The sequence below is a fragment of the Manis pentadactyla genome, chromosome 2 (assembly GCF_030020395.1).
Source record: "Manis pentadactyla isolate mManPen7 chromosome 2, mManPen7.hap1, whole genome shotgun sequence".
NCBI classification, from domain to species: domain Eukaryota; kingdom Metazoa; phylum Chordata; class Mammalia; order Pholidota; family Manidae; genus Manis; species Manis pentadactyla.
Window position 1 is genome coordinate 59373766 of NC_080020.1, and position 25427 is coordinate 59399192.

Here is a 25427-nt window from a genome sequence, read left to right on the forward strand (position 1 = left end):
CTTTAAGAAAGTGCCTATACATCATGGGTTCCCAGCAAATGTTAGTCGAACTGAAATGAAATTGGGGACTTAGGAATATCTCTTATGACATCTTCTACATGGAGATATCATTGAGAAATATCACTGAGAGATATTTCAGAAGCATCATTGAGAGAGGTCACTGAGAAAGCACAGATGTCATTGCTGACTCTTCTTGAAAAATGACAGAACTTTCCATGGGGGAGACACCAGCTATTTGGTAACCTGCCCGTTAAATACAGGTTATGAAGCTCTTTATTTCTGCTGGCATTCTCTATATCATCCTAGCTGCCTGTAAAGATATTTACTACCAAGAAATCTGGGGCAGGTGAAATCTAGACCACATTAGGAATTCTTTTTTGATCTGTAAAGGATACAGGAATAAATTCCATTCATGGTGCTCTTGTGAACATAAACATGCCTACACCATTGCAGTTAACTCCCAGCATGAGAATGAAGAGAAACTAACCGCAACTTATCCATGAAACTGAGGGTGTATTGAGAAGGTAGTAATCAAATGGGGAATAGTGTCAAGAAATGGGCTCTGAAACGTAGACTGGAATGAGTAGAGAGACATATTGAGCAGTGAAAGGAGTTTGGGCTTTATTCTGAAAGTTATGGGGACTCTTCGGATGCTTTAAGCAAAGGTATACATGTTCAGATAAACATGTGTTACAGATTCGTTTTTCAAACATGGTGGCATGAAGCATTAGCTGAAAAAGAAACTGTTAGCAGGGGAGCTTAAGATAAATGCTTTGTTAGCCCTCCCGGTGGAATAGGAAAAATGTAGCTTTCCAGAAATACTCCACTAGGGAGACGGTCTTAAGAAGAAGCAAAGCTGCTGGGTCTCAGGACATTTTCTCTCACTTACTTGGAAGTGAAGATACTGGATTTGGTGTCAGACGAGCTGTAGTCAGATTTTACTTTACTTTTAGGCAAGTTAGTTAACATAAGCCTCAGTTTCTTCTTCTGTTAGGTGGAACTCAGAATGCTTGATACAAAGGGCATTTGAGGATTAAGTAATAAAAGGTCGTAGCTCAATTACTAACAGCTGCACAATTAATATTAGGGGCCTTCCTTACAATAAGCAGTGGATTCCATACCTGGAAACACTCCTGCTATATACCTGCCAATCTTAAACAGTTATGAAGCTTATAAGCCAAATTTGAATGGAAAAGGCAACAGCATATAAAAGGGAGAGAGATGCTTTATGCTGACCATCCCTGAACATCCTCATACCAGCTTTTTCAGTGAATAGATATTTTTGGATGCCAAAATTTGCCAGGCATCATGTAGGCACTGGGGATACTGCTGATAAATACTCAAAATGGTGCCTGCTCCCATAGGAGCTTATATTTTAGTTAGAGAGATTAAACCACATACAGAAACCATCTTACAACAGAGTATATATGCTACACAGTGCTGGGATGTGAGTGACAAGGATAAGGGCTGCTTCAACAGGGTTTGTGGGGAATGGTCTCTCAGAAGATGTGACATTTGGCCAAAGACCCAAAGTAAGAGAACAAACAACCACATGAGGAGCTGGGACAAGAACATTCCAACCAGAGAGACCAATGACTGCCAAGATCCTCCAAAGGAAAGGGTCTGAGGTTTTAAGAGGAGCAGGCATAGGCCAGTGTGACAGGGCAGGAAAAGGCTGGTTTGAGAAATGACTGGAGAAATGAGCAGGGACTCATGAGCCATGTGCTGGAGGATGGATTTTATTTCACATGCAATGGGAAATCATGTATGGGTTTTAACCAGGTGAGTGTCAGGATGCCTAATGTACACAGAATAATGTCTCCCCATCCCCAGATGTCCACATCTGAGTCCCTGGAACCTGTGAATATATTGCTTTACATGACAACAGGGACATTGTGGATGTGCTTAAGTTAAGAATCTTGAGGTGAGGAGATTATCTGCCTTATCTAGGTGGGCCCAGTATCATCACAAGGATCCCTAGAAGAGGCAGGCAGGAGAGTCGGACCCAGAAGAGATGTGACAGAGGAAGCACAGGCTGAAGGGATGCAGGGCCACGAGCCTCAGGATGCAAGCAGCCTCTAAAGCTGGAAGAAGCAAGGAAACAGCTTCCCCCCAGGGCCTCTAGAAGGCATGCAGCCCTGCCTGCCGATGCCCTGATTTTAGCCCAGTGAGAATGATTTCAAACTTCTAACTTCCAGAACTCCAAAAAAATAAATCTATGTTAAGTCCGTAAGTTTGTCACAACAATAAGAAACTAATACAATGCTTCTGGGTGGAGAATGGCTTGAACAAGTCTTGAACAACAGACTGAACAGTTCTAAAGGCAAACTCTTTGGTTCTGTCCTGTCATAAAGAATGGAAAAGCAAGGACAAAGATCGCACAGGTGCAAAAGTGGATCAAGAGTGGAACTAGGAGGCCAGCTGCGATGCTATTACAGCATCCAGACAGAGTAGGTCTGTCCAGGTGTAAAGGTGGCTGCACAGACCCAAGATAAAGAGACACACTGGAGATACATTAGGAGGTAAGGCTGATGTAACTTAGCTCCTAAACCACTCTTTGCTTTGGCAGGAGCTGGAACCCTGGGTACTTCTTTGCACCCTACAGTCCGTCCTGGAAAGCAAGTGCTGCTTCAGTCGGTGACTGATGTGACACACAGATAATTTACTCACCAACCAGAAACAGCTAGCCAATTGAAAAAACCAACTCAGAGCCCAGACTGAACAAGGCCAAAGCCAGCCCTTTGGTCCTGTCCTGTCGTCAAGAGTGGAAAAGCAGGGTCAAAGAGAGCACAGGTGCAGAAGTGGATGCCTTTGAGGGGGAAAATGTGCTCGTGGTCTAACTCCAGGTTCCGCAGTATTTCCTCTTTACAAGGTAAGAAGAATGAGTTTCCCAACAGTGGAAAAAGAAGGAAAATAATCGCTTTTTCACCCCAGTACCATTCGTCAGACCTGTGTGAGCACCGTTCTCCACTCTCCGCTTCCCAGCCCGGGCCCACCTGCCTGATTGCGAGGCGTTTCTCTGGGCCGCGCTGCAGGCTGGGATCTCTGCCCACAGGCCTCTCACTGCAGCGCAGACCCGCCTAAAACCCCAGCTTGGGGACTGGCGCCCAGGGCAGGGAGGAACCCCCAGGAGGGGAGCCACGGGGCCGTCACGCAGGGGCGTTTCCCTCGCGGGGAGGGTGCCCGCGCAGCCTTCACTCCGCCAGGCCCTCCTGGCCTTGCCGGCAGGGCTTCCCGAGAACCCTCTCTGCGGTCTCAGCTCTACCACCGGACACGATCACACCTTCGCCCATCAGCCCACTGCCAATCTCAGCGTCCTGGGGGGCCTCCAACCCTGTGGACGGTGCCAGCAGCCTCAGCACGGTTCCCATCTCTCCCACAGTTTGCACGGCTGCAGTGGGTTCCTGTGGGTACCGCCCGCTGCCCCTCTGAAACCCTCTATGAATCCCTCCTCTCCTCGGGAAAGAAACCACTTACTCTTCATCACAGAGGCTGCGCCGCATGGGGGCTGTGCACAGCTGAAGAGAGGGGAACCACCTCATTTTCACCATTGGCAGTGGGAGTGCCCACGCGGAGCCCTGAGGCTCACCATTTCCCGGTGAGAAGCCCTTCCACGGGAAGGGAACAGGGAGTTGTGTAATGAGTTCCGAACATTGCATGTCCTCTCTCTCTGCCTGACCTCCAAGGCCCCTGGCCTTGTACATAGTTGCTTCATTCTCCAGGGCCTAGTGGTCTTCACAGCTGCAGACTTTGATCATAGAGCTAAGGGGCCTCACCTCAACCCAGCCGAGCTGGTCGGCAGGCCTCATGTTCTCCTTGCCCAGGACAGCCAGAACAAGTCACTCTGCTGTTTTTTATGTGCACCATTTTGAGTGAATGGTCTCACTTCTGCCCCACACCTGCCACTCTCTAGATTAATGCTGCACCTTTCCCTCTTCACAGCCTCTAGATTTACAGAATGATTTGTGAGTACCTCCCTTTTTATCAATAATGAAAAAAACAAAGTGCTGTGATAAAAGAATAACACAGATGCCTGATGCTTTTAAAGAAGGTGCCCTCTATCTCTGATCCCTCCCATCAGAACTAGACCTCATCCCCAGTCTCTATTTTGGGAAGCTTTTCATCTCACAGGCCACAAAGGCAACCAACTGCCTGAAGAGAATGGCATTGTGATGAACACAGAGGTCACTCTGGGTAGTCTGATAACACACTTTGCCAAGGCCATCCTTGGTTCAGACGCAGTACATGCTAAATGGCACGTGCTTCTCGTTCCAGCAATTAGTTTTGATCTCTATGGCTTAATGCTATGCCCAGTTGTTCTGAAAGGAAAAAGAAATGCTCTGCCTTTGCACCACTTATTTTTATATATGCATTCAGTGAAAACTTGTTGAAGCCAAGGTCTCTCCTAGGCATTGTGAGGGATAAGAATGAATCATTCCCACCCTCAAGAAGCTACTGGCATAGACAAAGAGAGACAACAAGTAAGTAAAATGTGACATAAAATACTTTCCCGTTTTTGTAGGAAGGAAAGAGTCCTTCCTTTATTCAACAAATATATGTCAGGCATGGTTTAAGGCATAAGAATGTAGAAATGAAGAAGGAAAAAGAGGTCCCTGCTCTCGTGGGGAGAGATGGTCATTATGCTAGAAAAAAATTAAATATACAAAGGTCATTTAGAAGTGATAAATATAATTAATAGGAGAGGAATGGGATGGAAGAGAGGTTAGCTTAGAGCAGGTATTCAGGTAGACCTCTCTGAAGAGGCGGCCTTCTCTTCGAATGAGATGGCACTTGCTGCATGAGGCCTAGAGAAGGATGACTGGGCCAGGGAAACAAGTGCAAGGGCTCCGAGGTGGACACAGGCTCTTGGAGCTTTAGGGGACAATTGATCGTTCAGCCTCAAAGAATGGGTAAAATGGCCTGCATGTAGTTGGGAGCTAGGTCTGGTGAAACCTGAAATCCAGAAAGTAAGGGGAGAGTAGACTATGGAGATTCCTGGGCCAGGCTGAGGCTCAGCAGTGTGCTCTATGAGCAGGGAGCACAGCAGGCTTACAGCAGTCTCTGACTTGGTGAGAATGTGCTTCAGGAAGATTGCTCTGATGTTAGTGGGAGCTATTTTTGCTTTTGACAATCAAGTATTCCTCTGTGCTTCTGTTGAAGCTTCCTATTTCCTGATAAATATTCATCTTCATGTCTGGGTTTCTTGTAAGAGGCTAGGCTATAAAACAGTATTAAGTAGGGCTAGCAATATAATTTGCGGGGCCCACTATAAAATGAAAATGTTGGGGCCTTTGTTCAAAATGCAGTTTAGAAACTTTTTCCTTTCTTCAGCCATGTCTGTCTTGATTTGTCATGGTGTCCTATATTTGTTATTCAATACAAAATAAGTCCCTCAGGCATGAGGATGCTTGCCAAGTAGTTGTAGTCCCTCCTAGGCACCAGTCTTCCTTCCCACATGCACACCAAGCACCCAGCAGCCAGGGAAGCCACATGGCCGCTGGGCAGGGGCAGTGGAGCAGGAGGCCAACTCCCTGTCCCGAGGAGGCAGGGAGTCCATGCAGAGGCTGAGGCTCCAAGCCTCCTGTGCATGTGCTGTCAGTCCATTGTGCTTCACTTAACAAATGTAAATTCAAAAATAAAGTCATTAAGAATTTCAAGATGCTGATTACATCCTTCTGTTTGTGGGGCTTTGAGATGAGCTAGTGGCCTTGCCCTGCCCCGGTCTGAGGCCTGAAGAGAAGGTAACTACATCTCAATATAGATTTTTTCCCTTGGAACATAAACTCAATGAGTTACTCCCCTTCAAAAACACATGCAACTATAGTTTTATAAGATGTCACCACTGAAGGGTACATAGGACCTGTATTTTCAACTTCTTGTAAATCTACAGTTATCTGAAAATAAAATGTTATGTACAAAGGGCCCTTACACATGTGATATTTTTCAGAAGGAAGGAAGGAGGGAGGGAAGGAGAGAAGGAAAGGGTCCAAGAGCAAGATGAGGATGAAATTGAAGCCACTGTGCTGGTACTTGGCTGGACATCACAAGTTACTATGCAGCCTCAGCTGGAAATCCAACCTTGTCCATGAGCTAGGAAGGAATGGAAGGTGAGTGGTCAGGCTCACATTCCAAATTAGCATAGGACTAACCAGCTTATTCTTACCACACTCCCTTTTGGCCTGTTTACACCCGCTGAATGATCATTTACCAACCGCTCACATGTACCAGGAGTGTGCTGCACTGCTGTGTGCTCTCTGGGAGTGCAGAACACGACCATCGCATCTATGCAAGGAGCACATTCCCAGGAGCTGATGACTCCAAAACTAGTGCTGACAGAGAATGGCAGATATTTCTAGTCACCAGACAAAGGAGTAGCACCTTGTGGCAAGAGAGTGAAGAGTTCTCTTGGCCCATGTGTTTTGAAATTCTTGTTTATTTTTTATTTGATTTGGGATTATTCACCTTATTTCTGATTTTGTGCCTGAAGTTTACATAATTTGCATAATTCAAATTGGCATAAAAGGATCTACCTACATCCTAAAGGGATATTGCTGGAATTAAATTAACTAACATGTATAAAACATCTGACAGAATCCTTGGAATAAAACAGATGAAAATGAAAGGTAGCCATTCTTATTTGCTGTCATATTCAATAATATTTCCAAAAAATCACTGCCTCAATCCCAAGAGTAGTATCCCTAAGCTACAAAGCTGGAACAGTTTCCATTTTTTTATCTGTATGAGTAGAATAAAAGTAGAGCTCATAGAGTTAAAACATTGTGTAAGAAAATACCATTTAGCATTGAGGTTCTAAGTGTTTTTCCACTGAAGGGAAAATTAATACCCAGTCAGTTCTGCTTCTGTGCAAATGTGGAACAGACTAAACCTACACATCATCCAGAGCTTTGGTCTAGTCAGTGATTAGAATACCTCTTTCATTAGGTTATTTTCCTTTGCCTGCATCATGGGGGAGGGACTAATAATCAGCAAGACCTCTGAATTAAATGTGAGCCATGGTAAAAGCACTCTGCAGGGCCATTCCCTGAACCAAGGTGAGCAGCGCAGAGCATCCTTCCAGTCCTGGGTGGAAGTCCAGCTAGTGAGGGAGGAAGCCCCCCAAGCATCAGAGCCGGGACCAGGGCACCCGAGGGCAGAGCGCCACGCACCCTCTTCATGCAGTCTTCCTGCAGCCCCACCTTCCTGGCCTCCCTCTGGCTGCAGTGATCGTCTCTCCAGAGGAGCATGTCCTCCAGGGACAATTTACATCTTGGTGGGGCCTCAAGGTCCAAAGCCACCAGACAAGTGTCCTTCACACAATTCCAAGAAGAGGGAAATTTTTCTGAAAACAGAACTAGAGAAACTTGTCCCTGGAGCGCTGATGTCATAGCCATAAAGTAGCACAGCAAAACACCAGACACTTACTCAAGAAGAAACTGATGGTGGGTATCAGGACTGTCTGCCTTGATCCCTGGGTGTTTAACTGGGCACTTCCTCCAGATTCAGTACTGTCTTAGCTACCATATGGGGAAAATCACATGATCTCTGCTCAGAGAGAGCTCATGTCTACTGGGGCCCACAAGACCCACATGGAAGACTCTACCCAGCAAGAGACTGAGAGCGCCAGCTGGGATCCCCAGGATCCGGGCCAGGATGGAGGCCTCAGGCCTGCTAACTTGCTTCCTGGATGGACCTGGGCAATGTAGTGTGCTTTGCCAAGCCTTCCTCTGGAACTAGAAGATGGGGATATCAGCTCCAACCTGCTGAGTTGAATGTGAGCATGAATGTGGTAAAACTGGCCTTTCTTCAATAAATCTCGCTTGGAGACAGTCTCATGTCATTGCTATATAAGTGCTGGTTCACCTGCTGGCTTTCCCACCTAACTGCTGCATTTCCTTGGTCAAATTACTTAACCTCACTTACCCCCATTTCCTCGTCTGTAGAATGCAGATAAAACAATCCTCCTAGTGAGATCATTTTATGACTCTGCCAGAGTCAACAAGGAGTATTAAGACAGTCCTTTTAAATGTGAAGAATCAGGGCCAGTCTACTGCCATTTTATTCTTCAATCAAGACAAGGCATTCAGAAATCACCTACACTATTTTTAGCAGTAAGCTGGTGAGATGTCTTTTCCCTTTTTCAAAGATCTGAGCCATTCAGAAGATTTCTTCAGGTTGGACAGAAAGGGTTTGCTAGAAAGTCCCAGAAAACTCTGTGGGCATGACACAGCAACTCCTGCAAAGGCGGGGAGGTGTTCTGATCCTTTCTATTGCCTCCCAGGAATTTGGTACATATTACATATTCTCTCCCCGTGTACATACCTATTATTTATCTTCTGGAAAAAGGGTACCCTGGTCTTGTTGAGAACAATAAGAATATTTATTCTTACTTGAGAAAAATAGACTACAGTCCTACTTTGCTAACCTCGTTTGGTTCCTTGGTGAAAGAAGAAAAATTTTAATGATGTGGTGACTGGGAGGGGAATACACAGAATATGTGATGGAGACTATCCCAGAGGAGACGATTAAATGATCACACACACAGCGCAGTGCCTGGTGCATAATAAGAACTCAATCTCAATACATCTTAGCCAGAAAAGAACCAAATGAGGCCCTGTTAAGATTCAGCACTCAATTATATGGTACAGGCATGCTTTGTATGAAGAGAGAGAATGGTGGTGGCTAAAAGAGGCAAAAAAGACTTCATGAAGGGAGAGAAATTTAAGTTGGTCCTTGAAGGATGGCTGGAGTATGAATGGGAGGGGAAGAGCTGGGAGGACGTTAATAGTGAGGGAAACTTGAGCACTGTCCGAGAAGGACTGGGTGGTGTATTCCTGCAATACTAAGGACTATGAATGAAACATGATATGGTGGGGCCAAATTATAGAGGGGACTGGGAGAGCCCTGATTGGATATTTCTGATGAACTCATGAGTCTATCAGTCTGGACAGGAGTGCAGTGGGTCAGGAGTCCTGAGAGTGCCAGGAACTGCTGCAGATGTGAGGCCCATCTGCATTAGAACAGCCACAGAGACAAACATCCAGGGCAAGGGTGACCTGAGGCTGATGCTTGGACACACAGAGAGTGCTGAGTGCTACTACAGGGGTTCTGAAAGTGAGAACCGGAAGTGCCTCCCACTGTAAGAACCTACCATACTTCTAAGTACCTCTTTAGTCTGGGGGTCAGTTTCCTACATGTCCAGCCCCAGGGGGCTGAGGGGAGGGTGTGCAGAGCAGAAACCTGGGCTAGAACGCAGGCCTCAGTATCTGAGGCTCCCCACCATGCTGCTGCTGCCCAAACTGACAGCCAGGAGCCCTGGGGAGCTGCATCCTACAGGCACCTGGCACAGAGGGCACCTCCAGGACTGACGGGTGGATGAAAGGCAGCACCCTCTGCACTCCTTTGGAACTATCACAGAAACCAGGAGGAAGAACCCCCCTTCCTGCAGTTGTTCCAGGGCTGTGCACTGCCAAAGTTTAATTTTATGCCAAGTGGCAAAGGAAAAATATTATTATTATTTATATTTAGTATTAATATTAAAATATTAAGGTCTCATATCCATTTTCACAAATCAGGCTATGAAGGATACATTTGGAGCTGAGGGGCAGTAAATTGGCAACTGGCACCATGGTCAGGGCAATGGAAGCACACCGTGGGTGGGCCAGGCCACATCAGATGGTTCACGTTGTACCGTCACGATGGTGCTAACATTGAGGAGCTCAGCCAGGAGGCTGCTGTAGTGACACAGGCATGATGTGCCAAGACCTTGGGCCAAAGTGATAGTGGTAGGAATGAAATAGAAGGGTAGAGTGAGATATTTCAAAGGAAAAACTGAATTTTTCCTCCAGGTTGTCACCCTGCCTTCATCTATTCAGGCTGCTATCTCAAATATGCCATAGACTGGAAGGCTGAAACAACGCCCACTTACCTCTCATAGTGCTGGAGGCTGGGAAGTCCACATCCCAGGCTCTGGCAGAGTCAATGTCTCGTGCTGGTCTACTTACTGGTTCATAGAAGGTTGTCTTTTTGGTGTGTCCTCATATGGCAGAAGGCATGGTGGAGCTCTCTGGAGCCTCTAAAAGAGATTAGTACTGTGCACATAGCTCCACCCTCACCTTATCACCTCCCAAAGGCCCCACCTCCTAAAACCATCACATTGGGGATCAGGGTTTCAACATAGAATTTAGGGAGCCACAAATACTCAGTCTATAACACACCCCAAGTTACCAAAGCAAAAATGGAGAGAGCCACTTTTGCTCTCCTGAGAAGTGCTGAGTGAGCCATCAGGTGTGCAGATAAACATCTGAATCCACTGAGGACCAGAACTCTCCCTCTTAGGAACACTGGGTCACTCTTTTCACAGAGAGGGTCAGAAGGGGCCCAGCAAAGGTCCATGAGTAATAACAGACATGTTGAGTTTGGAAATTCCAGGGCCTAAGAGCATGGCCAGAAAAGGGGCCATGGAATTGTCAGGAATGAGATTGGCTGACGACCAGGAAATTAGTCTAAGGCTAACAGCCAAGGTGGGCCTTGGTGCATAGCGCAAGCAAGATCTAGCAGAAGGTACAGACACATTCAGTGCCATTGGTGGAAGGAAGACAGTAGAGAGAGGGGAAGGAAAGAGAAATCTGTAAAGTCAGGATGTTAATCTAGGCATGGGAGGGGCAAGATCTGAAAGAGGTCCAAGAGGCAGCCCCTCAGGGTGTGATCACAGAGGGAAGGAGGGGCAATAGCACAGGACTCCTAGCAGCAGTCAGCCTCTACCTGTGGGCTGTGGGGGTCTCAGTCCAGCGGTAACCAGAGCAAGTGCCGAACCCTCCGAACATCTGAATAATGGGCATAATTAAGGACTAAATGGGCTCTGTGACCTGAATGACAGGAATGACAGGAGCCAACCACTCTGATCATCCTAACTGCCTTCCAAGATCTGACAATGAAGCCACCCAGCCGGCTACCACTCTCTGCCTTCTCCCTCAGGCCAGCTCCCTGCAGCCCAGCCCACCCCAGCCTTCCTCCCAGGAACACCCATTGCTGGTTCTGGAGTGGGAACTTTTCTCACACAGCTTCCTGGTCCTAGCACCAGGATGTTGTAGTGATGCTTCATTTGCACTTAACCTGAAAGTAGACCCCAGATTTGAGAAAGAAAGACCCTTCATTGATTAGCCGTTGTGTGCCAAGCATTTAAAGTAGATGATCTCATCTCATCCTCACAAAGGAAGGTGTTTTTGCCCCTGTTTGATAAATCAGGACACTGAGATTCCCAGGGACTGAGCCCTTCCCCTTGTTCATGTAGCCTGTAATTCTTGGAGGGGAAAAAAAAGACATATATAGGAACATACTTTAAATAAAGTTACCCTGACACCTATGTTAAAGTTCCTTGGTTAACAAATTTTCTAGGTTTTTACTCTTCATGTTCATCAAATTTCTACATAATAATGAAAGCTAACATTTATATATCACTTAGGAAGTGTCAGGCAGCATTCTGAACACTTTACATATATATTAATTCAACCCTTGTAACAACCCTATTTATAAGGAAACTGAGGCACAGAGAAGTTAAGTAATTTGCTCAAGGTCACACAGGTGACCTAATAAGTGGTGCATGAGCCTCCATGGGCACTGGGGATTCAAACACAGCTTGTCTGGCTCTAGAATTCATCCACAAATCACCAATACACAGGACAAACATTCAATAGCACAGCTTAAGAAGTAGCATATCTTGATTTTATGGTTAACTTGGCAACTTTTTGACAACTTTGAATAAGGTCATGACTATGACTTAGATTTACTCCTCCACAGCCTTCCTTTTGTGATGTCTTTCTGTTGTGACTGAAGTATTGGGTGGAAATTGTTACTTATACTCCATGGGATAGTTTAGGAGCCAAGGAAAATGGTGACAAATGAGCTATGTGATTGAGGCCAGAAGTGCCTCTTCAAAGCTGTAGAGAGTGGGCAGCGCCAACTCCATCATCAGCATCCCTCCACTTGGCGGACTTGCCAGCAGGAAGCCTGTCCGCCTGGGTGCTGCATAGTGCATTAGTCTGTGTGCAGGGGAACTCCTTCAGCCCCCAAAGCTGCCTGTGTTTCCTGGAGCCCAGCGTCTCCCTGGTGCCAGGAAGCAATGTGGTGCTGCCAGCATGTGCTTATCATTCCTAAAAAATGGTTCCCCACTCCAGGCAAACAGAAAGAAAAGCACAAAATCCCGAGTTTGCAGCCAGTAAGTTACCTCTGCTGGTGTCACAACTGCAGCCGGGCAGCAAGCATTACAAAAGCAGAGAAGGGGCAGCAACCATACTTCTCTTCAGACTGGAGTGTTACTGCAACTTTGGGGGCAATGACATTGTCATCAGGTTCCTGATCAAGGCAAAAAGAGAAAAGTTAGATTCACGCAGCTGTGAGGGAACCCAGCACCACTCACAAACGAGGGTCTGACTTGCATGCCAGCTTTATTTTCTGTTCTCTGTTCTTTGTCCATCATCTCTTGCCTACTAGGAGGAGAAAAAGGAAAGCATAAATACACACATGCAAACACAGGTGGATGTATGCATGTGACCACCGTGAGTGGTGTCATGAGGGGCTCTCAGTGCCTAGAATCAAGACTTCTACTTAACCACAGGAGAAACATGGCCAAGGTCACTGCACTGAAAGTGCTCTTGTGCTCTTTCCTTCAGGCCTCTGCAGATGCGCTGCTCTCCTGATCCACTCAGCTAAGACATGGACAGAGGCCATTGTCTCATAGCTACTAAGGAGTGATGGTTTTCAGTCACCACTGGGAACTGGGTGCCTCCAAACTGCTGCCTGCATATCAGGGGTTCTCGGCATCATTAATAAGCCTCCAAGAGACACTCATTCCTCAGTTTTACTTCAACGTGTGAACTTTAAATATAGCACCCTAGACGTGTTTTTTATGCACCCTTTCATGTGCTATTTTGCTTTAGGACATGCTTTCTTTCCCTCTAAATTTATCTCGGCCCTGTTTTCCCCACCAAGAATTAGCTCTTTTTCAGGGCTGATGATGCCCTTTTCCTCCTTCTTAGTTTGTGGATTTCATGGCTATGCCTTCAGATAAAGTGAAACATGTTAGTATAGTGTCCCAGCCTTTCCGTCTTCTTAGGCAGAGGGGCCTACCAACAGCCACACAGTATTTCTAACATGTTTACACCAAAATGTTGACCAAAGCAAATAACTCAAAAACATCTGTAGGTAATTTTATTTTACCAGAGAGTCCAAGTTACAGACAGACACAAATGTCCTTGTCTATATTTTTCTTTATAGAAATAATATTTAGAAGTGGATTTTCTCAGGTTGGGTTTTTGTCCTTATGATCGTTTACTATGTCCCTTTTCTGAATAGTCTGACTTTTGGGTTTGTTTTTTCCTGTAGAAATTGTATTTCCACGATAGACACTGCCAGCATTACCCACAGTCACCTGGCACAAACAGCCCACGTCCCGTATTCTCAGTTGATAGCTTCTGGACCTCACTAAACATTTCCTTGCTGAATCCCTTCAGCATCCCTGCTATTTTAATCAGCCCTGCACACATGAAGCAGCTGGACCTCTGACTTGGCTCAGGAATAGAAAAATGGAGCTCGAGCCTTTCCATGCCTTGGAAAGGACAGTATAAAACTGGGGGGAAACCAGAGTCTTTAAGACATCTTCAACTTTTCTAGTACCAACAAAAGGGAGACTTTCAGTGGAATCAGAGGGAAAGAGTCAAACAGAACCCATATAAGAATCATTGCCAAACTGAGGGATTGAGTTTTGCTAAAGGCAAGAAATGAAACCCCAAGGGTGTGGCAGTAACAGAGAAAAGCAGTTCTGGTTGTCCTTTATCTCTAGAAAACATTTGATGGGGGAATATGGACCCACAGGCCAAGCAGCATTAGGATTCGACTGAACAGAGAACTACTGCCAACCCCTGAACTGCCACAAGAGTGGGCCTTAAAGGTGTTCGGCTGGTGCCTCTGCGAGTAAAGCATAAGCTAGTGAGCACAGCTGCAAGCGCACCCCCCCACCTGCGCACAGGCTCTGCCATGGTTTCCCGGAAGCTGAGCTCAGGGCCCCAGCAGGCTCATAATTAGGGGCAATGATGCAGCCACTGAGATGAGAGAGCATGGGATCCGGGCCAAGACAGAGACCACGTGAGTGACAGCAGACCTCATTTTTAAATCTACTCCATTCACCAATCATTCATTCTTCTCACACAGCCGCAATCTGAGCAGAGGGGGAAAGCCTTTATTAGTAACTTCAGGTACCATTCTTGGTTGTGGGCCATATGCCATATGAGTGTACTCCTCTGCATTCTCCTACAGCAAAGGATGTGAGAAAACACGCTAGTTCTAGAGTGACCTAATAGTGTGGATACTGAGACACCAACATATCATCTCACCTGTAGAATGGGCCCAGGGGAAAGCAGATGCAGTATTTGCTCTTAGCAAATGAGCACAGCTATTACTTACCAAGAGAACAAAATTTCCAGGTTTCATCTATGTTTGCCCATTTCTTTTTGAAGTTTAAGATGCTCCTGGAAAAATGATAAAAATAATTAGCCACTATTCATAGGCATGCAAAGTCTTTATCCTTATTAAAACAAATGGAAATACATTCTTCTGCTTTCCAGTGTCATACTATTGGCCATATACAATTAGTCGAAGATGTGCTACTTTCCTTATTTATTATTTACTAAAACCAATCAAAATTCTAGATCTCTGTCTCTATTCCAGGAAAGCTGATGGCTTCAGGAAATACTCTGTCTCCTAAAATGTTGACTACTACAACCTTCAACTGCTGAGCCAGCAGTCTTCCAAACTGCAGTGGCCTAAGTAGCCAAACATGCATGAGAAGTAGTGTGAAGACAAAGACAGAAGACTAGTCCTTAAATTCTGTCTCTGTCTCTGTAACCTTGGGGCATCCCACTGAAACTAGGTTTTTCCACTAGCAAATAGAAATAACATTAGCTTCCTATCTTATAGTTATGAAGAAGAAAAAAGAGAGTACATGAAAATGTTTATAAACCAAAATGCCATACAACTATGAGATATTATTTTTAGTTAAAGAACATCTTTGTAGCCATCCACATGAGTTGCAAGAAATATTTTATATGTGTGTACATGCATGCATACACATGTATACATGCACACATATGCATTTATTTATTGGGGTGGGGGAGGGTCCATAGTTTTCACCTGCATCTCAAAAGCAATCATTACCTAAAATTGGTTAAGAACCTCTACACCAGATGGTGTTCTACAGTTCCATCAGTCATTAAAAGTATACAAATTAAAACCACTAGGAAATACCACTACATGTCTAGGGGGATGGCTGTTATCAAAAAGATAAGCAATACAGAGTATTGGGTGGAGCAGTTTCTTACAAAGTTAAAGATAAACTTACCATATGGCTCAGCAATTTCACTCTTGGTAATCAACCAAAAAGAGAATGAAAACATATGTCCACACAAAGACCTGTACACAAATGTTCATAGCAGCATTATTCAAAATAGTCCAAAACTATTTTGGAAAAGAAAAATCCATCAACTTGTGAATGATGACCTGAAGGAGGCAAATCTGTATAATCCAATAGAGCTCAGCAGTAAGAAGGAATAAGCACTAGGAAGTGCTACAACGTGAATGAAACTTGGAAACATGTCCCTCACTGAAAGAAGCCAGTCCCAGAAGCCCAACATACATGATTCTACCTAGATGAAATGTCCACAAATGGCAAATTGATAGGGACAGAAAACAGATCTGTTATTGCCTCTAACTGGGCAGGCTGCAAATGGGCTGAAAGAAAACTCAGATGGCAATGGAAAAGTTCTACAACTAGATTGTGGTAATGGTTTCACAACTGTAAATGTACTAAAAAATCACTGAATTTGTACATTGAACAATGAAGGACTGTATAGTATGTGAATTATACCTCAATACAGCTGTTTTCAGAAAAGACATGAATAATGGACAGGATGTCTTGAGATATAATTGTAAAATAAATACAAATAACAAAATATTTACCTGTAGAATGGTTTTTGTCTTGCATATATATCATGGTATTTTAAACTACTGTCATTTAAAGAAAAGTGTTCTTTATTCTATGCTGCAGTTTCCAGATCTGTAATACAGAGATGATTAAGTAACACTACCTCATGAACATTTTTGAATATCAATCAAATAAGTGTAAAGAAGTTAGAAGGGGGCCTGATGTGCAATAAGTATGAAATATACATTAATTATAGACACTAACTAGAGAGCTGTGTCACTACAAACCACATATAGTTTTTAATATCAATTTCTTTTTATTTTTTTTTCTGATGGGAAAAATGGGCATTAATAAATAATGATACTTTCCCAGGTTGGCATAAATAAACTGCATATTAATAGAAGCTATTCAAAGGGGATGTTGAAAAATATCATAGCTGGAAATTTGGATTTCTGCAGAATATATCATGGAGAACATAATCTATAAAAACTCATTTTGGCTTCATTTTCATTTCAGAACAATCAGTTCAAACAAATAATTTCAGTCTTCCCACCCTCTCTCATTTTCTCCTTTATCTGCTTAGTTGCACTGCCCATGCTGAGCCTCTTCCTTATCACTTACAGGATGAAGGAAAATGCCCGCCTCTAGAGGTGATAAAATTAGAAGGTGCAGAAGTTGGCATTGATAGCAGTTTGGGAAAACCATTTGTGTTCAACTGTGTGCCTCAGTCTGGCAATAGAGCATTTTGCCTGTGTGCCACCTCAAACCAAGAAATGAAAAGCTAATTCATGAATCTTTTATCTTGCCAGTTTACCTTTAGGTGGGGGATGCTCCTTCAATAGCAGTCTGGTAGATTCTTGGGACTGGAAGTAGGGAAGGCAAGAGCAAATTCATAGCACAAGTCAGTAAACTGTCTTTTCTTTCGATGTGAGAAGCTTGGTTCTTCACCATTCCCCCAGGTTTCTTTTAACAGAATTTTTAAAGGACAGAAGCATCTTCTCCTAATTCATTACTCTAGAATATTACTCTAGAGTAATAGAGAAAATTACTCTAAGTCTCCACATTTTCTCAAAAAGCACAGTACTGCTTTGGTCCACATCTAGCTTCCCCCAAAGCTACCAGATTTATATATTTTAAGCTAATTAAACATAAAAATAATATTAAAAATAAAAATATTTTTAAAAGGATTATTTTATATTAAAAGAGCTACAATTTAACACACTACTGTGAGATGAGAAAAATAAATAATAATAATAATAATAATAGAGCTTTGCAGGGCATGAATCCATTTGTAAGCATACGACCCAATTGGAGGGGCAGAAATGTGCAGGCTTTCTAAGAGGGTAGCTTACAAACTCTAAGCACTCAGAGACTTAGGATTATTAGTAAGTGTATCACCCTGAGAGAATGAATATCATCAGTCAATTCAATGTGTCAACTGAAAACGTCCTGTCCTGTAAGTACTGCTAATTTAAGGTGAGGGGAAGGATGGAGCGGAGGTGAGGGAGACAGTGGCAAGAAGGGAATGGGTCGAAAGTGTCAGTGTCAATGGAATATCTCTTTGAGAGAATTTGGACTCAGCTCCAATTTTAGATACCCTTACGTCTGAAACCTCTGAGGCAAATAATATACTGTACCTGTTTGCAGAATATGTATTCCAATGTATGTTGCTTGAAAGGACAAATGGAAGTACAGTGATAGTGACTTGATTGTATTTCAATTCATGGACAAAATATTTATTGGATAGTTAATATGTCCAAACTTTAAGGTCTCTATAGATTATTAATATGATTAAGCACCAATTCTTGCTCTCAGAAAAGCTCTGACCCAAGAAGATAGGGCATCCATTCCAATATTTTAAATGCAAAATAGAAATTGAGAAGTGTTACCAGAAAAGATAAAGTGGCCTAGGAATTGAGAGTGGGGAGCAAAGGTTTCTGGATGTGGGAATGCAGGAGGAGTTTATGAAGGTTGTGGTATAGGGTCATACAAGCATACAAAAAAAGAAATGGAACAGAGGAGGGCAAAGGGAACAAATCAAGTATCACAGAGAAGAGCAGGCAGTATGGTTTGACTCAAAGTTACGTGGCTTAAAATAAAATTGAAAAAGATTGGCAAGATGGAGTGGGGTGGAGAGTCTGGAACCTGGCTAAGATGACGGGACCATGAAAATGCAGTGGTCAAGTGGGAATGCTGACGGTGCGCTGACGGTGGCCGCTGTGTCCAAGGAACACTTGGGAGGCAGCTCAGGACAGTGACTCTTTACCAGTCTTCCCATATTTTAATAGCCAATGTGTACAGTTAATACACTAATAGTTATCAGCCCTGCTGGTATTAATAAATTCATATACCTTGGTAAAATAAAGAGTGAATGAATTTTCTCTTAGGCACTAATTAAAATATAGTAAAGGAGAAGAATAAGAATAATTTATTTTAAATATACCTGGAAGAAGTAAGATTTTACCACCTAGTAACACAAATTTGCAAGAGTATGTTGCTCTTCAACCACAAACTGAGAGCAGTGAAATACATCTGAGCCTCTGGACTGTTCTGTCTCGACGGGCTTTAGGGAGAACAGCCAGCCCCTCCAAATGATGCTTATCTAGCCCCCGAAGGAGAACACCTCTCATTTTACTCTCTTTCAGATGGCTTGAGGCAATGGGCAAAGCAACCCATCCTGTCCGCCAGGTAAGGTGTTTGATTATTTATCTCTGCCTCCATCCTGCTCTTCTCCTCAGGGGGGCAAAGGATCAAGTCGGATGTCATGCAGTCCGCCCCGGGATTTCTCAGATCTGCTGTAATAGCTGGGAAAGAGGATTTCAAGTCAACAAGGTTTCTGACTCAGATTCACTGGGGGAGTTTGCATTCCTGCTGTTCTTTTTATTTTCCGGGATTTGTATGACATTTCTCTCAGTGAGCGCGGTGGGTAGTCCCAAACTGGGGTGGAATTTCTGCTTCACACAGAGCAGACTAGCAGTTCCCCATGAGGATAAATCACTGCTTCTGTCCTCTTTTCACTCCCTAAGTTCCAGATCCCAGGCATATCTTGGGATAGAGCTGCTGGCCAAGCAGCTTATTAGAAAATGAGTGCCATGTTTAGAAATGCAGTGCTTCATGTTCAGATCCTTTTTCTGGAGACATGTTAGGCCAACCTCGCTGTTCCTACCTATTCACAATTTCTAGCCTTGAAGCAATAGATTTTTTATTTCAATTTGACCTATAAATTGAATAATAACTTTATAACATCAACAGATGAGTCATCACTTTAGCCCCTAAGGCATTTGAACTCCCTCTTTCTGAGCTCATACTATGACCTGGCCAGAGAGAAAATTTGCTTTAATATCCATTTGTTTCATTTTTATGCTACAGATACAATTTCTAATAAGAGTGTAGATTTCCTTTAAATATGCTCATTTCCTCACAAAACGGCACACAAGCAAAACGTATTTACCATCAGTTATCTTCTCTACGTGTTTTGGCTCTAGTACATTCAGGAAAAGTTGGACTGTTTGACCTGAAATGTACCGCCCGGTGCCCTGTAACTGTCCTTTCAGAACAATCACCGGCATCTCATATGACAAGCAGCAGGACTTGTGTTTCATTTTACCTGGAACACAACACTCATTACACTCATCCATCTCTCCCATGTGTCACTGTAATGAGCCTCGATATTTTTAAGAGGGATCTCTTCTGCTAATGCACTCAAGAGTGTCTGCAGCAGTGAGACAGGAACACCCAGACTCCCGGCAGGCTCCCACTCCACAGCAAAGAGCACAGCCAGCTCTGTATTCTGAAACCTTTTGCACAGCCTCGTTAAAACTAAAGAGCAAAACCAAAACCAACTAAAGGAGAGAAACTGGCCAGCAGCCAGCAGTACCATGCCACCTGCCTCAGGTCAAGTTCCCAGGAAGAGCCTGCCTCTCAGGCCTGGGGACCAAGGGCCACCCTCCAAGGTAGAGGATCTTGATTTCACATCACTGACTACAAGAGCCTAAAGTCAGATCTGGCCTGGGGCACTTACCTTGTTCTTTTGTACAAATGGGATTTCTAGATAAAGTGAAGCATGGACCAGTCTTTGCTGGGTTGCCTTTTCCATTTCCTTTCTGTACATCACTGAGGTTTTTTTTTTGACTCCCTCACAATAGAATGGAAACCAAAGAGAGGGGATGTCTATGGCTATGAAAAGGGAGATATTCTTTACGGCCAGTGGATAAATTCAGGGTTTCTGCCTAGTTGCTCAGGTCTTCAGGTTGCCTTAGCAATAGAATCACTTAAGGCAGCAGATTCTCTGAAGTCAAACAGCCTTAGTGGTGATGTCATAGACTCGGGGAATCGATGGCCATTGGCAAGGATGACAGCTCAGATGGTCCCTCTGTGCCACACCTACAGAACCATGTCTGGGAAGATGTTACTCTGCACAACAGTAGCCTCCCGCCCCTGGCTATCAAGAACCCAGAGTGCCTGGGCCTTTTGCACCAACTGGACTGCAGCACAGACATGTGGGTCCAGCACTACTGCATTCTCAAGGATGGCTGCTTGTACGTCTATGCTAGCATTCGCTCCACTCAGGCCTCAGGTGTGGACTCAAATTTCACTTGAAATTATAGTAATCAAAATAATAATAATAATGACACATCTTAGCTTTTCTGGAGCCTCTACCAAGTCTTGTGCTGTGTGCTTTACCTAAATTAGTTTAATTATCCTCCAGTAGGCAGGTACTATTATTATTCCCATTTTTCTTATTCCCAGATAAGAAAACTGTCTGGAAAGTCTACATAGCTTGACAAGATCACATGTAGTAAGCAATGAAGCTGACATCTGAACACAGACAAGCTAACTCCAGAGCCTGTATTCTTAACCCTGTGCTTTTACTACCTGGAAAAGCAAAAAGTTAATCCCTTCATTCTTTTGGCCATCGACAACATTCAATCAATGCCAGTAGTTTTTTGGGTAAAGACTCCATCCTTTTCTCATAGGATCCCTAATCTTGGACAAGTGAGTAACAAAAAGAACATTAACTATCAATTTTCCTTGAGCAAGTTACTTAACTTCATAAAACTTAGTTTCATCATTTGTAAAATAGAAACAGGTATTTCACAGAACAATTGTAAAGATTAAATGACATACTTGCTATTAGAGTGACTGAAGCTCCACATAAAAAGCTCTTGCTATATAAATTTACATATTTAAATATATTTTATTATGTATTTATCGAATTATAAATATATTAAAAGTTATATATACAAAAATACAAATTATAAATATTAAAAGCTATATACACAAGTTAAAGCTATATATATATATAATTTAATTTAATAATGAAATAACTGTGTCTGATTTCCATAAGAAAAGTTAAAGCCTTCTTGTAATTTAATTTCAATAATCTTGAGATTATTGGTATTTTATTTGCAGTTGGACTTTTTTCAAAATGAATAATCCTTAAATAACTAGCAGTAGTGAACATCCTGGAATCTCAGTCATTTAATTTCTTTTTTTATCATTTGTGCTATGTTTAATTAAGCCAGACAGTCATGACAAATGGGAAGGAGGTGTCTGGTGACCATTTCAACTTTCTTGGAAGAGTACAAAAGAGGTACATAGTGAACATCACACTGTGGTCCATTTCTCATCACTCAGAATGAACAATACACTGTTTCTCTTCCACTTAATCACCCTTCCATTTTAAGAGTGTTAAAACATGACCCAGAATATTAGTCAATTATAAGAGACAGCCAGCACTTCTGAGCACTTCCAGAACAGGCTGTCCTATTCAATCCCAAATCCACAGTTTTAAGCACCTGGTATTAGGTTGAGGATGAAGGTAAACAAAATGAACCTCCAAAGCTGTCATTGACTTGAATTTTTATTATAAAATTTCACTGCAAAAGTCTGAACCATTTTAATTACTAAATCAATGAAGCTCATTTTCAAGAGACTGTTTCCATAAATAGAAAGGTAATGTCCAGTATTAAACACTCAGATTGCTCCAAACTGAAATATTAACAAAGTGCTTCCAAACCCCTGGGGCCCAAAGACTGATTCCAAGAGTTTAAAATAGTAGTAACAGCCACTGGGTGGCTTTCCTTATTCTGAAAGGTCAGAGGAGGCCCTTAGAATGGTGCTGGTTGGAGAGCTGGGAAATGGTTACTAATAAATGTTTAAAAATCATAACAACAAAAGCCGAGTTATCATTTATTGAGTGTGGCTTTTGTACTGGTCACTCTGTAAAGTGTTTTTATTTATCATTTCATTTAACTTCTATAACAATCCAATTAGATAGGCTGTTACCCCACCTACAAGTTTGAAAACTGATACTTATCAAGATTAAATCATTTGCCCAAGTCCCCTGGGCCAGTGAACAGTGAAGACAGAATCAGAACCCAGGTGGCCTAAGTTATACCAACAAAATTAAAAGCAGACAAAGAGAAGAAAATGGAAAGGTTCTTTATATTCAGCTCTCATCATTTCACACATCGATCCAGAACCTTTCATAGTTCTTTGTTGCCTCCAGAGTTCTCTAGGGTCTTACACTTTGTCCCAGAACCCTTCTTGATGGCTTTCTCTTCCACTCCTTGGGCTAAAGCACCCTGCAGTCTCACCAAACATGGTCACATTCTATTCCCTTAGCACACCCCAACTCTTGAACATGTTTCTGATCCCATGTCTTTGCTTATGCTAGTTCCTTCCCCTGAAAAATTCCCTACTTACTGATTCCCCAACACACATTGTCCAGATTCTACCTGTCCTTCAAACGCTTATTCCAGTGCAGGTCATCTCTACTCTAAAGCGATCCCAGATGGTCTTACATACGCAAAGCATCTCCCCTTTCTAAACTTCCATGCTCACCTTGAGACACTCATCATACTCTCCCTTGTATTTTATCTCTAGATGGCCATTTCTGCTCTTCTAAGGGATTATAATACTCTGGAGATGACTGTATTATGGATGTTTAATGAATGAATGAATGAAAAATCAAATTACCTCAATTGGCCATTATTCCCAAGAAGTGCGAGTAGTCTGTCATCCCCTCATCTAATAGTGGAGAAAGAACAGATGACTGGAGGCCATTTCAGAGGCAAAGCCGGAACTCAGGCCGCCCGATGGCTGGCCTTTCTGTCACATCACACTCTTTTCATATGTAAGAAGTTATCTAATTTCTATCTATTTTTAAACTCCTTTCTTATTGTGACTAATACAAATATTTAATCCAAACCCATCTGTTCTTTCCCAGCCTTATGTCTTGAATATTCCTATCTCCACAGGTCTTCAACTTCTAGCCCAAATTTTCTCAAACATGGATTGAAAAAACATTTTCCTTACTGAAATTCCAATAGAAATTTTCTATCTAGGACATGTTCTAAAATGGAGGCCTGTAATTTTTGGTTTAGAAAGCTTCCTATGTGTCCAGGACTCAGATAAGCACTTTATGTTCATTATCTAAAACTAATACTTGCAAAACATCCACTGTTATTGCCCCATTAAGTGAGCAATTAAGGCTTAACATAGTTAACTAACATGCCAGTGGTCACCCAGCTGTAAGTGACAGAGTGTAAACAAATGCTGTCTGTATCCTATGCCCAAACTCTTAGCCACATTAGACATAGCATTTCATGACAGAAACTAGTCTTCTTAAAGCAGTACATAGTCAGGAATCTCTGTGTTTGGTCTCTGCACTCTGCACACCAGCACACTGAGTGTAGTAGCCAGGGTCCACCCAGCCTGTTTGTCACAAGACAGGCGTTGTGAGGATGGCAGAGCAATTTGTTGAAAATGGCTGAATTCATGCTGTGCCATGAACATTACAGACACTAAACTACGCATTTTAACTTAATCATTTTTATATGTGTGGAATATAAATCATTATTATGTTCATAAAGATTATACAGAGTTCTAATACTCATTTCAGATTCTTCTAGGAGATGCTAAGGGAATGGCCTTTGTGCTGGTCTGACTTAGAATTTCTCCTTTACTTGTACTGCCCTAGCTCTGCTTGGGTCTTGTATATCTCATCTTAGTCTGGTTCCTTGTTCTCCAGCCCTGTGGAGGTCATAACCTTGAAGCAAGCCTTGATTACCATGAGTAGCAGTCTTTATCAAATTGCAGGCTTTGACCCATTACTGAGTCATGCAATCAGTGTAGTAGGTTGTGACCAGTATTTAAAAATATAACAAAATAGGATTTGATTGATTAGAAAAATATCATGGTACCTCACAGTTTTTCATGAAACTTCTGGTCTAATTGGTTAAAACATATACAGGTCTACATTTATTACATCTATGAATCACAGCCAAAAAAACTGGAACTATGTATGAAATCAATATCTTTGCATATATGCTTATTGGAACAGAACCTTAGGATGTTTAAAGAAGGTTCTTTCCCCTCGATTAGTTTTGTAATATGCCTACCATATTAGTTGGTTTGTTATTAAGAATCAGCCTTCTGTGGTAACAACTTCATAGAGATAGGGTCACCTGACTAAAGCATCTCAGTTGCTTTACTGTTTTATTTTTATTTATTTTATTTTATCATTTTCTTTATTCTGTTGATTTATGTTCTTTAGGAGAGATCTAGAAGGCCTTGTATGATATTTCTTATTTCTGAAGGTATCAGTAGCATTTGGGGCATGACTTCCTGCTCCTAACAGTCACTTGAGATGCTGAGACAATAACGAGGACAACAAAGAGAGGACAGGGAAAAGGAAACAGTGAAATGAGGGGAAAGAGCAAGACATGAGAAGCAACACCACCCTGACTTCCTATAAAAACCACAATAGATGCTAATCCCACATTTTAGTTTCAGCTGGATAACTATGCCTCTGATGTGAACTGTGGGAGTTGGAGAGAGAGCACCAGTCAGTTCCCTGAAGTCCTTCCCACTGTCAAGGAAACTGCTAGTGCTTCACAGTGTGGATTACCAGCCTGCCTATGCCTGCTAATATTAAAAAGCCACTGTGAGTGTTCTAGAAGCCTTTAGTCAAGTGCCTCTTCATAGGCCTCAAGGCCCTTGTCATTCACCATATATATATACTTGATTTTTTTTCTTTTATCTCTCTACAGCAAAAGCTGAAAATAACAAATTGTGACTATTAACTATTGTTCTTGGGTAAATCACCTCAAGGTCTGCGTGCACTTCTCAGATATACTTTACATTAATGCAACAAATGCAACACATGATGTTTGAATTCTTTTCAGAAATCTCTGTCCACACATTGTGCCAACTAGCTATTTATTTCTGCTACCCATTAATAGATAGAGACCGGCCCAATGAGGTCACGTTAAATAAGGTCATGGGGTTGTGCTTAGATGTCTTCACTGCCAATCAATTCTACCCTATAACTGATTAGAAAAGGTGTCAGAAACTTCCCTGCTTGCTGAATGATATTCCATTATATCACTGTTTGTAGCAAACACCTTTTGAACAAAACCTTCTATCCATTCTCAGAAACAGTAAGGAT

General features: G+C 42.8%; 1 protein-coding gene and 1 long non-coding RNA gene across 2 annotated transcripts in view; one reads left to right on the forward strand and one right to left on the reverse strand.

The window, feature by feature from the left end:
• The window catches only part of LOC130680998 (uncharacterized), a 94428-nt gene extending 79886 nt beyond the window's left edge, over positions 1 to 14542 (reverse strand). Inside the window, exons 1-3 of the long non-coding RNA XR_008994028.1 lie at positions 12416 to 14542; positions 12224 to 12320; positions 9926 to 10072 (exon numbers count right to left, since the gene is read on the reverse strand). This is a non-coding gene — a long non-coding RNA (uncharacterized LOC130680998). The remainder of the gene's footprint in view (positions 1 to 9925; positions 10073 to 12223; positions 12321 to 12415) is intronic.
• The window catches only part of LOC118913145 (uncharacterized), a 93604-nt gene that overhangs the window by 63637 nt on the left and 4540 nt on the right, over positions 1 to 25427 (forward strand). The window contains 3 exon segments of the mRNA XM_036886906.2: positions 16597 to 16752; positions 18617 to 18661; positions 20363 to 20549. Of these exon segments, the coding sequence (XP_036742801.2) occupies positions 16597 to 16752; positions 18617 to 18661; positions 20363 to 20549 (388 nt within the window).